Consider the following 13,191-nt stretch of genomic DNA (forward strand, 5'->3'; position numbering starts at 1 on the left):
CACTGACAAACTGGAACGTGTCCAGAGGAGGGCAACCAAAATGGTCAAAGGCCTGGAAACGATGCCTTATGAGGAACGGCTAAGGGAGCTGGGCATGTTTAGCCTGGAGAAGAGGAGGTGAAGGGGTGATATGATAGCCATGTTCAAATATATAAAAGGATGTCACCTAGAGGAGGGAGAAAGGTTGTTTTCTGCTGCTCCAGAGAAGCGGACACGGAGCAATGGATCCAAACTACAAGAAAGAAGATTCCACCTAAACATTAGGAAGAACTTCCTGACAGTAAGAGCTGTTTGACAGTGGAATTTGCTGCCAAGGAGTGTGGTGGAGTCTCCTTCTTTGGAGGTCTTTAAGCAGAGGCTTGACAACCATATGTCAGGAGCGCTCTGATGGTGTTCCCTGCTTGGCAGGGGGTTGGACTCGATGGCCCTTGTGGTCTCTTCCAACTCTATGATTCTATGACAGCAGTGATGGGAACTGTAGTGAAACTCGGTATATCCAGGATGGTGAATGAGAACAGCAGAGTGAAATCTGCATCGGGTGGTTAAAATCCTGCATCATCCGGCTTGTTTCCAGTTCCGAAGGCTGAAGGCAAATTTAAAGAGAATCCCAACCTGCCTTTTATTTTTATTTTATTTATTAAACTTACATACCACCCTTTTATCAAAAGATCCCAGGGCGGGGTGGGGGGAGGACATTAAAAACACATTACAAAACGTCAATAATAAAAGCATACTGACAAATAACAAAACAGTTAATAAGTCCTCTGCTTTAAACGGTGAACGATGAAATTCGGCACGTGCCACTGCTGCCCCATTCCAGGCAAATTCTGCTAATTAGAAAAATTGAGACAACTTGGGTGCACTGGTGAATGTTGATATTCACACATACACACACCAAAAAAAACACACCATCTAGAGTATATCTGAGTTCACATATTTGACTGAAGAACATTCAAAATCTCAAAGCACCCCAAGTTAAGTATTCCACAGAATTGATCACCTGAGATAATTTGGCCATGACTTAAGCCAATTAATAAATCAGCCTCTAGTGGAAATCTTACTTTAAAGCAGATGCAGATTTATAGCTCTGCTTCTCTATCTAGGTCACTAGGGCAATATTTTATTAATTATTAATTACTATTATTATTATCAGCAGTAGTAGTAGTACTAGTAGTATTTATATACCACCCTATAACCAGAGGTCTATGTGGGGTGGAGGGTGACCTGAGAGGCTCGTACGCAGCGAGAAAAAGAGGACACCAAACTAAGGTCACATCTGCATCTGATGCGTAAAGACCACTTAACGCACATGGATAACTGTAGCTCCGCAGAGGATCAGCTACAGTTCCCAGGGATTTTGTAGAAGCAACGTCCTCTAAATGCATGGCATGGATTCGAGTTTTGCTCAACCCTCTTCCGACTTGCTGCATGCTCTGAGGCGCTGTTTTCCCAGCAGCCTCTAGGGGCGCTGCTTCCCTGCGCTGAGGAACAGCATGCTCAGAGGCACCCTGCGCAATGACAGAGGATTCTGGGAGCTGCTCTCAAGTTCCCGGGCTTGAGATTCTTCTGCCCACCCATGACAAGCAGCTAGCCAGCAGGCACTTCCCTTGCTCCAGAGCCAACATGGTTCTCTCTAGATATACCTGAAGGAGCATCTCCACCCTCATCGTTCTACCCGGACACTGAGGTCCAGCTCCGAGGGCCTTCTGGTGGTTCCCCCCCTGCGAGAGGCAAAGCTACAGGGAACCAGGCAGAGGGCCTTCTCAGTGGTGGCACCTGCCCTGTGGAACACCCTCTCATCAGATGTCAAAGAGAAGAACAACTACCTGACATTTAGAAGACATCTGAAGGCAGCCCTGTTCAGGGAAGTTTTTAATGTGTGACATTTCAATGTCTTTTTAATCTTTGTTGGAAGCTGCCCAGAGTGGCTGGCGAACCCCAGCCAGATGGGTGGGGTACAAATAATAAATTATTATCTAGATATCATTTGAGCTCCCAACTCCCATCAGCCCCAGTCGGGGATGAGGAGGTGAAATCTGGGAAAGCCAGGAGGACGCCGTGGCCCTGATCCAGAGGCGGTCACACGCTCTCTTTGGTGTGTATTTTCCAGTGCAGGCTGAGGTAATTTCTGCTGATGAAGCCCTTGCCGCATTCGGCACACTGGAAGGGAAAGTCGCCCGTGTGTTCCTTGCGGTGCGACAGCAGGCGAGGCAGGTAGGCGAAGGCTTTCCCACAGTCGCTGCACCTGAAGGGCTTCGGGAGGGTGATCCGGGGAGATTTCAGCTTCCATTTCTGCCGAGGGCTCTTCCCACCCTCCGCCGGGGCTTCCGGGCCGGCCGGAAGGCCACCACTGGGCTGCCCCGTCTCCTCTGGATTCTGCAGCTGCGGTCCCTGAGGAATGTAGACCTTTTCTATCGTGCGGGAAAGGAGACCGGAGCCCCTCGCCGCCGCGAGCAGCTGGCCCCTTCTGACATGGCTGCGGCGATGCGCGATGGCCGAACTCTGGAAACCCGACACCTTCCCGCAGAGGAGGCACATGTACCTCAGCCCCGCATGGAATGCCTGATGTTTGGAAAAGTGAAGCTTCGAAACGCTCTTCCCGCACCAGCAAAGCAGCCTGGCCTCGCCCGGCACAGCGCCTCCTGCTGCACACCGGTGTTCCTGCAAACCGCTCTTGAACCCGAAGCTTTCCCCGCAACGGTGGCATATAAAACTCTTCCCTTCGGCGTGGCCTTGCTGGTGAGCAGCCATCTGCCACTTGTATACCAACTTCTTCCCGCACTCCTGGCATTTGTACAGCTTTTTGGTCGCACAAGCTTTGGCGGGGCCGCCAGAGATGCCGCCACCACCGTCCGTGTGGGCCGCACTCTGTCGGCGCTGCAATGCGGCCTTGTGCCTCCTCTTGTGCCTGCGGAGGCTGCCCTTGGAGGCGAAGTGTTTGCCGCACTCCGGGCAAGCGTGCTGAGCGGAGGAGGCTTGCGAGGGAGGGAGCCCCGTGTCGCCGCAGCTGCCCTCGGAAGCCGGCCGGGCGACCCCTTGCTTGTCGCGAGCCTCCCGGCGTTCCCCCGGCAGAGCGACCGGGGAGGAGGCGTTTAACGGAGGCTTCTGCTCACTGCAGTACCTATAATGTACCTCGAGGTTCTCTTCCCACTTGAATAGCAGCCCACACCCGGTGCAGGGGTACGCCGTTTCCCCTTTGACGTCTTCGTCCTGGTGCGGTCGCTCGAGGTCCTGCTCCCGCGAGGCGGCCTGCTTGCCCTGCACGCCACGCCCGAGCAGCGACGCGAAGTGCAGCCGGAAGGCGAGCTTGCAGAGACACTTCCGCCTGCGCCGATCGTGCCTCTTCAGCGCTTCCTCCAAGTGGCCCTCCTCGTGCGTGGCGAGGTCGATCCGGTGCATGAACGAGGCCTCGCACTGGACGCACGGACGGGGCCTCGCCTCCTCGTGGGTTTTCTGGTGCCGGAGGAGGTCGAGGAACCCGCGGAATCGGTCCCCGCAGTCTGCGCACTGGTGCAAGTTCTCGGGCGCTTGCTGTGCACTCAGCCGGTTCTTCCCGGGAGAGGCCTTCTCCCCGTCCGCCACGGCTGGAAAGTGCGTTCTCTGGTGCATCCTCAGAGACAAAGGGCTTGTGAAGCACAGTCCGCAGGCAGAACAAGCAAAGGACATCTTCCTTGCGGCAATCTCCTGATGCATTCGAAGCAGCCCTTCCAACCGGAACCTCTTGCCGCACTCCCTGCATTTATACTGTTTTGGTGGAGCAGCAGGCCTCTGGGAGCAGGCCGGGCTTGCCGGACTTTGACCATGTTCGATGTGCAAAAGAGGCTCAGCCTTTGCAGGGTTCCCTTGTGGTCCGGGGGACAAATACGTCTGCTTGGGGGTGCCCCCCATATCACCGCGTTGGGTCACTACATCCTTAGACTTGTCACGTAGCGTCTCGAGAGATCCTGCCTGCCCACTGCGCTCCTCACAACGTGCCTTCGAGGGCCCATCATTTGCTGGAAGGAAAGAGAGAACGTGGAATTATTTCTCTGTGGACAAAGGAACAGGTGAAAGGGTCGCATCTGTCCGTACTCAGAGCAGAACCATTGCAATTAGTAAAAGGTAAAGGTAAAGGTATACCTGCCCGTACGGGCCAGTCTTGACAGACTCTAGGGTTGTGCGCCCATCTCACTCAAGAGGCCAGGGGCCAGCGCTGTCCGGAGACACTTCCAGGTCATGTGGCCAGCATGACATTGCTGCTCTGGCGAGCCAGAGCCACACACGGAAACGCCGTTTACCTTCCCGCTAGTAAGTGGTCCCTATTTATCTACTTGCACTTAGGGGTGCTTTCGAACTGCTAGGTTGGCAGGCGCTGGGACCGAGCAACGGGAGCGCACCCCGCCGCGGGGATTCGAACCGCCGACCTTTCGGTCAGCAAGCCCTAGGCGCTGAGGCTTTTATCCACAGTGCCACCAGCGTCCCCTTTGCAATTAGTAGGCATAACTAAATTAGGTTCATCAATTCCTTTTTAAAAGAAAACTTCCATTTGCAATTTTTCACTGCAGAGTCGGAAAGGACCTCAAGAGTTATCAAGTCGCGCCCCTTGCAATAGAATAGAATTTTATTATTTCGGTCACAGACCGGTTCCAGCCCACATACAATATCAAGGAAGTCATAAAACACAATAGGGATACATTTGAATTTGCAATTAGATATAACAGGGACAATACAGATATAGCAACAGTTTAAAAAATATATAAATTAAAACTTAGTCACTAACATATAACCTAAAATTATCATTTAAAACCTTAATCATTATAGCACAGCTTGTTCCCTAGGTTTTATGGCAAATGCACAGAGTTTGGCTACCCTTAACGTGATCTCAAGATCCTTGTCCTCTACCAGGGATTTTAGACACTGAAGTTCGGATTCATTTGGAGATTTTTGCATAGCAAGGGTAATAAATACCGAGCGTATATCCCCATAGAAACGGCAGCGTAACAAGGCATGAGAGACAGTTTCTACCTCCATCAAGTCGCAGGGGCAGACTCGTTCTGCGTATGGTTTATGTTCAAATCTGCCCAGCACGTTGAATCTAGCGAGGGTAAATGACCATCTGTATTTAGGTATTTGTAATTTTGACAAATAATTTGCTGGGGTAAATCCTCTCCCGTTATCTTTCATTGCTGGGTGTTTATTCATCTCGCTCACGTGGCATTGCAGTTCCACATCCCAAATTCGTTGGCGGATTATTGCTTTAGCTTTCTCATAACCTACAGCTATCAGGGCCTGTGGGGAAAACCCCAAGCCTCTTAAGCTTTTCATGCAGTGTAGCTTTCCATTAGGGATGCAGGTGGCGCTGTGGGTTAAACCACAGAGCCTAGGGCTTGCCGATCAGAAGGTCGGCGGTTCAAATCCCCGCAACGGGGTGAACTCCCGTTGCTCGGTCCCTGCTCCTGCCCACCTAGCAGTTCGAAATCACACCAGTGCAAGTAGATAAATAGGTACCACTCAGGCGGGAAGGTAAATGACGTTTCCATGCGCTGCTCTGGTGCGCCAGAAGCGGCTTAGTCCTGCTGGCCACATGACCCGGAAGCTATACGCCAGCTCCCTCGGCCAGTAAAGCGAGATGAGCGCCGTAACCCCAGAGTCGGCCACGACTGGACCTAATGGTCAGGGGTCCCTTTACCTAGCTTTCCATTTGGATTGGTAAGAATCCAGTCGGGTTACACCCCTTAACTTAAATTAACGGCTGGCCATTGTTCTTTCAGGAGTTATAATCGTCAACTGAGTCCTCCCCTTTCAGAGCTTTTGCGTAGATGTGGGGTCTCGGCACCCTGCCCTTCCACCTCATTCCACTTTTAATTTCCACTCACTTGCAGAAACATTTGCATCAGGGTCTCTGAATCTAGATTCCTGGGTTCTTTCGATGTCCAGACGTTCACACTGCTCAAGCCACGCCACAACTTCTGCTTTGGTGACCGGCCGCCCTGCTCGCAGAAGGAAATGAGGGAGGGAGAAAACACAGTGTCGGAAACAATATTTTGACAAAGAGGCCTTGTTCTCTGCTTGCTTGCGATTTCCCCCCTTCCTTCATCAGCTCCTCTTTCAGAAAAAGCGAATTCAGACGCTCCATTTAATCTACTGCTGCTACCTGCCCCTAAAAAAACCACTCTGGTTCACTGGCAACGATTCTGAGGTTTTCCAGCTGGAAAAGAGACTAATGAATTTTGGCTGCAGATGAGCAGTAGGTGTGTGGCAGTCAGCCAAAATGAATTCATAGGAATGGCTTCCCTAGATCGGTTGGCACATTACAAGTAACTAAGGAATAATAATAATTCAGTGGTACCTCGGTTTATGAACTTAATCCATTCCGGAAGTAAGTTCTTAAACCAAAACCATTCTTAAACTGAGGCGCACTAGGTAAGTTTCCCCAGCCACTCTGGGCAGCTCCCAACAGATTAAAAACAGAATAAAGCATCAAATATTAAAAGCTTCCCTAAACAGGGCTGCCTTCAGATGTCTTCTAAAAGTCAGGTAGTTGTTTGCTTCCTTGACATCTGGTGAGAGGGCGTTCCACAGGGCGGGTGCCACCACCGAGAAGGCCCTCTGCCTGGTTCCCTGTAACTTGGCTTCTCGCAGTGAGGGAACCGCCAGAAGGCCCTCGGAGCTGGACCTCAGTGTCCGGGCAGAACAATGGGGATGGAGACGCTCCTTCAGGTCTACTGGGCCGAGGCCATTTAGGACTTTAAAGGTCAGCACCAACACTTTGAATTGTGCTCGGAAACATACTGGGAGCCAATGTAGGTCTTTCAAGACCAGTGTTATATGACCAGTGTTATATGGTCCCGGCAGCCGCTCCCAGTCACCAGTCTAGCTGCCGCATTCTGGATTAGTTGTAGCTTCCGGGTCACCTTCAAAGGTAGTTTGCAGTAGTCCAAGCGGGAGATAAGCAGAGCATGCACCATATCTTGAGAACAAGATGGATCTGCGTTTTCTCATTCATAGAAAGCCAAGTTGCGATATTTGCAGAGGCCTTTTTTCAGCTTCTCCTTACCTGCAACGAGCAAAGCTTCATAGTTGTCTGTCAACACTTCCCAGTACAGCTCCTTCTGCCACTTGGCTAGGGACTTCCACTCACTCTTGGAAAAATAAATAATGACGTCCTCAAACCTCACTGTTGCCTGAAATGAGAAACATTTCCATTTTACAGTCACATGATAGGATAGGAGGTTCCAACTAAACATGAGGAACAACTTGTTGCGTTCCCAAAGTAAAGGAAGGATTGAACTCTGATTAATAAGAATACACACAGAGACTTGAACCAGCAAGACTCTGGGAAGGGTGCGTATAATTGTGTCTCTCTGTGCTTCTCCGTCCGATCCTCGCAGCCCCCAGCCCAGGTCGTTTTATTCACAAAAGAACTTTTTACAGAGTGTTCGTAAGAACCAATCAGATTTCTTCTGAGCATTTCCACAAACCCACGTGGGGACAAAGTTAGATCAAAAGAAATTCTTTTAACTACAAAGACTACTCTGAGCATGCATAAATAATCTGAGAGTAAATAAAAGAGGACTAGGGAAACTCCGGAAGGGAAAAGAGAGGACCCAAATAATTATCGCCCAGTCAGTCTGACATCAATACCAGGGAAGATTCTGGAGCAGATCATTAAGCAAACAGTCTGTGAGCACCTAGAAAGGAATGCTGTGATCACCAATAGTCAGCATGGATTTCTGAAAAATAAGTCATGTCAGACTAACCTGATCTCATTTTTCTGACAGAATTACAAGCCTGGTAGATGAAGGGAACGCAGTGGATGTAGCCTACCTTGATTTCAGCAAGGCATTTGACAAGGGGCCCCATGATATTCTTGTAAAGAAGCTGGTAAAATGTGGTCTTGACTATGCTACCACTCAGTGGATTTGTAACTGACTGACTGACCGAACCCAAAGGGTGCTCATCAATGGTTCCTCTTCATCCTGGAGAAGAGTGACTAGTGGGGTGCCACAGGGTTCTGTCTTGGGCCCGGTCTTATTCAACATCTTTATCAACGACTTGGATGATGGACTTAAGGGCATCCTGATCAAATTTGCAGATGACACCAAACTGGGAGGGGTGGCTAACACCCCAGAGGACAGGATCACACTTCAAAACGACCTTGACAGATTAGAGAACTGGGCCAAAACAAACAAGATGAATTTTAACAGGGAGAAATGTAAAGTATTGCACTTGGGCAAAAAAAATGAGAGGCACAAATACAAGATGGGTGACACCTGGCTTGAGAGCAGTACATGTGAAAAGGATCTAGGAGTCTTGGTTGACCACAAACTTGACATGAGCCAACAGTGTGACGCGGCAGCTAAAAAAGCCAATGCAATTCTGGGCTGCATCAATAGGAGTATAGCATCTAGATCAAGGGAAGTAACAGTGCCACTGTATTCTGCTCTGGTCAGACCTCACCTGGAGTACTGTGTCCAGTTCTGGGCACCACAGTCCAAGAAGGACACTGACAAACTGGAACGTGTCCAGAGGAGGGCAACCAAAATGGTCAAAGGCCTGGAAACGATGCCTTATGAGGAACGGCTAAGGGAGCTGGGCATGTTTAGCCTGGAGAAGAGGTTAAGGGGTGATATGATAGCCATGTTCAAATATATAAAAGGATGTCACCTAGAGGAGGGAGAAAGGTTGTTTTCTGCTGCTCCAGAGAAGCGGACACGGAGCAATGGATCCAAACTACAAGAAAGAAGATTCCACCTAAACGTTAGGAAGAACTTCCTGACAGTAAGAGCTGTTTGACAGTGGAATTTGCTGCCAAGGAGTGTGGTGGAGTCTCCTTCTTTGGAGGTCTTTAAGCAGAGGCTTGACAACTATATGTCAGGAGTGCTCTGATGGTGTTTCCTGCTTGGCAGGGGGTTGGACTCGATGGCCCTTGTGGTCTCTTCCAACTCTTCTATGATTCTGTGATTCAAAACAATCAGTACACACGATAAGAAGGATGGCCAGGAGGACCGGATCACTGTCACCTTCATGTGAGATCTGTTCCGTGGCTCAAAGATTAACATCTTATGATAAATATATAAGAAAACTACATCAGAGAAACTTGCCCACAATCTTTATGGCCCAGGATGCCTGCCTGGCGAAGCAACAGCTGTGTACATGACATGTGAGGGGAGAGAAATGGGCAGTAGAGTCGAAAGGGCATGAAAAGGCCATGGATGTAGAATCTTATGGGATTTAATCAGAAATCATCGTCAATATATCAAACCCAGTCAACACAGTGCTTTCATCGTGGACACAATGGCTTGATGTATATTTTATAATTCCTCATGGTAATCCCATCTGATCCCTACACAACTGTCTGGTGGTAAGAGCTGTTCGACAGTGGAAAGTGGTAGAATCTCCTTCATTGGAATTTTTTTTTAAGGGTTGGATATCGCTGATTCTTTCGTTGCAATTCCGGCATTGCATGGGGTTGGACTAGATGACCCGAAGGGTCCCTTCCAAGTCTACAATCCTATGAAGAATTATTGTCATCGTTATTATTCATTTCATTTCTATACCATCACACACACACACACACACACACACACATATATCTCAAAGTGGTTTACAACCCCAACTAGAACAGGCTTGACTACTGTAATTCGCTCTACACGGGGCTGCCCTTGAAACTGTCCCACAAACTCCAGCGGGTGCAGAATGCTGCAGCGAGGCTCCTCACGGGGTCCCTGCCATGGGAGCATATTCACCCAGTGCTTTACCAGTTGCACTGGCTCCCAGTGGAGTATAGGGTCAGGTTCAAGGTGCTGGTCTTGACCTTTAAAGCCCTTTGTGGCTGAAGGCCCTTGTATTTACAGGACTGCCTCTCCTGGTCTGCCCTGCAGAGGACCTTAAGGTCCATGAATAGCCACAGTTTAGACGTCCCGGGCCCTAAGGAAGTCAGACTATCTTCCACCAGGGCCAGGGCCTTTTCAGTGATGGCTCCGACCTGGTGGAATGCTCTGTCCCATGGGCCCTTCAGGATTTAACCTCCTTCCGTCGGGCCTGTAAGACAGAGCTATTCCGCCAGATGTTGTTGAACTACAACTCCCATCACCCCTAGCTAGCTAGGTCAGAACTCAGGGATGATGGGAGTTGTAGTCCAACAACATCTGGGGACCCACAGGTTGAGAACCGCTAAGATATGATCAGTACTTTTTTTCTTAAAAAATGTTTAGGGGGTACTCTCATTTTGACTCGAGAAAATCACCATTCTATAGTTCAAATCGGGGGAAATAAATACAGTTAATGGACAAAAGGCCGCCATCAGTGGTAGCAACAAAATTGACGATTCACCGTGTTAGAGAAGAAACTAAAACAATAATAAAAAAGGAATTATTTTTTGAATTAGTTTTACATAAACATTATACACCATAAATATAACATTTTCACACATTAAAAAAAGAAAATGGTTCTTTTGAACGTTGAGACCTCCTTTCTTCCCTCAATGGGTTCCAATTCAAAATTTTATTCCTGCATCTTTTACTGTAATCTATCTGTGATATAATCATAGTATCCAAAATCCACCTTACATTGCAAGTGTCACTGTATTCCTGCCACTGATTTCAACTGTGTACAGTGATCTCTCAAATATGTTAGAAAGTTATTCCAGTATTTAAAAATACTCGGGTCTTCCTGGTTTCTGATCTTTCCTGCCAGTCTGGCCATTTCTGCATATTCCATTAAAAAAATCTTTTTTGTTTCTTCTCCTGTTAAGGGGTATGCGTACCCCATAAGTGTTGGAAATGTAAAGAAAAAGAAGGTTCATTTTACCATATGTGGTGGGAATGTAAGAGAGTGAAAGGCTTCTGGGAAATGATATATAAGGAGTTGAAAAAGATTCTAAAATATACTTTTACAAAGAAGCCAGAGGTCTTTCTGTTAGGTATTTTAGGAAAAGAGATTAAGAGAAAGGATAATAAGTTTTTCCAATACGCAGTGACGGCTGCAAGGGTGTTGCTGGCTCAGAAATGGAAACAACAGGAAATACCGACAATAGAAGACTGGAGATTGAAGTTGTTAGACTATGCTGAATTGGATAAGATGACTGGGAAGATTAGATATTTAAGAGACCAAAAGTTTACAGAAGACTGGGGAAAATTTGTTGAATATCTGGAGAGTATAAGTGAAGATCAAATAACGCTAGAGGGCTTTAAAAGAGCACTGTGAAAACGTGAGAGGTATTGTTAAAAGGAAACAGAGGAAAAAGATTTAAATAATGACAATATAAAAAAAAGGAAATGCGTAAATTAATAATGACTACGAAAGATTTACGGAAAAGCTGAAGGAAGTCCAAAAAGAAAGATTTGGAAAAATTTGAATGTGAAAACAATGTATGTTTTGTTTTGTTCTGTTGTAAATTAATAAAAATTATTATTAAAAAAAAGGGGTATGCGTACCCCTGCATCTCCCCCCAGGAAAAAAAGCACTGGATAGGATAAGTGCTTTGATATGTCAAGTTTAGAAGGTGTTTGGGTGTGTTTTGCATGCATGGCTCCACATTTAAGTCTTGGCTTCGTTAGGAGCTCCTCAAATGTTATCTAAACTCAACACACTAGATTCACCACACCCCAAGCCGGCCGCCCACATATCAGTCACCAGAAAAACCGTTTACTAAACCTACCTAGGGGAGAGAGGAGTCCATTTGCTAGCCAACAAGGCATACCTGCAGATTTACCAATATTCATTTCTGAGCTTCATTTAATTTTTTAATTATTATTATTTAAAGTAGACACGGGACGCGGGTGGCGCTGTGGGTTAAACCACAGAGCCTAGGACTTGCCGATCAGAAGGTCGGCGGTTCGAATCCCCGCGACGGGGTGAGCTCCCGTTGCTCAGTCTCTGTTCCTGCCAACCTAGCAGTTCAAAAGCACAGTACAAGTAGATAAATAGGTACCGCTCCGGCGGGAAGGTAAACGGCGTTTCCGTGCGCTGCTCTGGTTCGCCAGAAGCGGCTTAGTCATGCTGGCCACATGACCCGGAAGCTGTACGCCGGCTCCCTCGGCCAGTAAAGCGAGATGAGCGCCGCAATCCCAGAGTCGTCCATGACTGGACCTAAAGGTCAGGGGCCCCTTTACCCTTTAAAGTAGACACAGCACTGCAAGCTTCAAATTACAGCACAGCACAGCACAGCAGATCTGAAGGCCCTGCTGGCTGCGGCTGATAGGAGCTCCAAGTGCAAAATATTTGGAAATACAGTATATTTGCAGATCAGCAAAGGCAGCGCTGGGTTGCCCAACCGGCAGACCAGACATGCGTTTAGGCACCAGCATGCGGGGCACCCACCCAAAAAAGTATTTTATTTTAAAGAATTTTGCGTTTGATATTCTTGTAGTCGTCATGGAGGGAAATCCGAAGTTGGCTCTGACTTCCTTGCACTCCTAAACACTTTCCCATTCTTCCGTCCTCATTTTATTTACTAAACCGGGGGGCGGGGCGGGCGTCCTAGATTGCAATAAGGCGAGGAAACCAGAGACTGCAGCAACTTTCTGCTTTTGCAGTTATCATGAAAATTATTTTTGGTATTGTTTTTGTTTCGAATTACATATCAGGCGGGGGGGGGGGGGGCTCGCCACAATCTTCCCAGAGCTCGGTTGCCTCCAAAGGTCTTTAAAAACCTGGCTAAGGAGGCTGGTTCCAACGTCACCCCCAGGTCTCCAAAAACTGCGCGCGCGCGCGGGCAGCCCATCTCCTTGCCAGGGCATCCGGGTCCTCCTAAGCCTTGAAAAGTGGATCTCTTTCACCCAACACTGCCGGAAACTGCCACCGTCCTCCCCGATCTAGGGATCCACCCCACGTTTTGCAGAGCAGGCTCTCCAGCAGCGCCCCCCCCCCCTCCAACTGCACCGGTTGCGCTCCTACCTGCGAAGCGCAGCTTGTTGCTTCCCGGGCAGGCATGGCGCCCCTCTCCGCCGCCTCTGGCCGCTTCTCCTCGCAGCACCTCCGGTCTGGGCTGCCGGGGCGGAGCTCCAGGGCTTTCAGAGGCGTGGAGAAGGCGAGAGAGTCTTCTTTCCCCCCCGCTTCTTCCTGGCTGAGCTTTGCCACGCGCGGAGAAGGCGCTTTTACGCTCGGATTAAGGACCTGGGAAGCTCCGGTTCAAAACTGCCCTCGTTGCGCGCGATCTTGGGCCGGTGGTGTCCCCTCCGCCGCGCCTAAATCGCAGGGTCGTTGCGC

At 48.8% G+C, this 13,191-nt stretch overlaps 1 protein-coding gene across 1 annotated transcript; it reads right to left on the minus strand.

Annotated features, from left to right (window-relative positions):
• Positions 1-1,826: 1,826 nt before the first annotated feature.
• On the minus strand, positions 1,827-13,191 carry LOC310660882 (uncharacterized protein). The gene is made up of 4 exons (XM_083406354.1): positions 12,880-13,191; positions 7,037-7,163; positions 5,856-5,969; positions 1,827-3,995 (listed from the first exon to the last, which is right to left on the minus strand). Exons 1-4 carry the CDS (start codon positions 12,913-12,915, stop codon positions 2,080-2,082), a joined length of 2,193 nt encoding a protein of 730 aa, XP_083262480.1. The 5' UTR covers positions 12,916-13,191; the 3' UTR covers positions 1,827-2,079.

This window comes from Podarcis tiliguerta (assembly GCF_965153285.1).
Source record: "Podarcis tiliguerta genome assembly, chromosome: 12".
Lineage (NCBI taxonomy): Eukaryota > Metazoa > Chordata > Lepidosauria > Squamata > Lacertidae > Podarcis > Podarcis tiliguerta.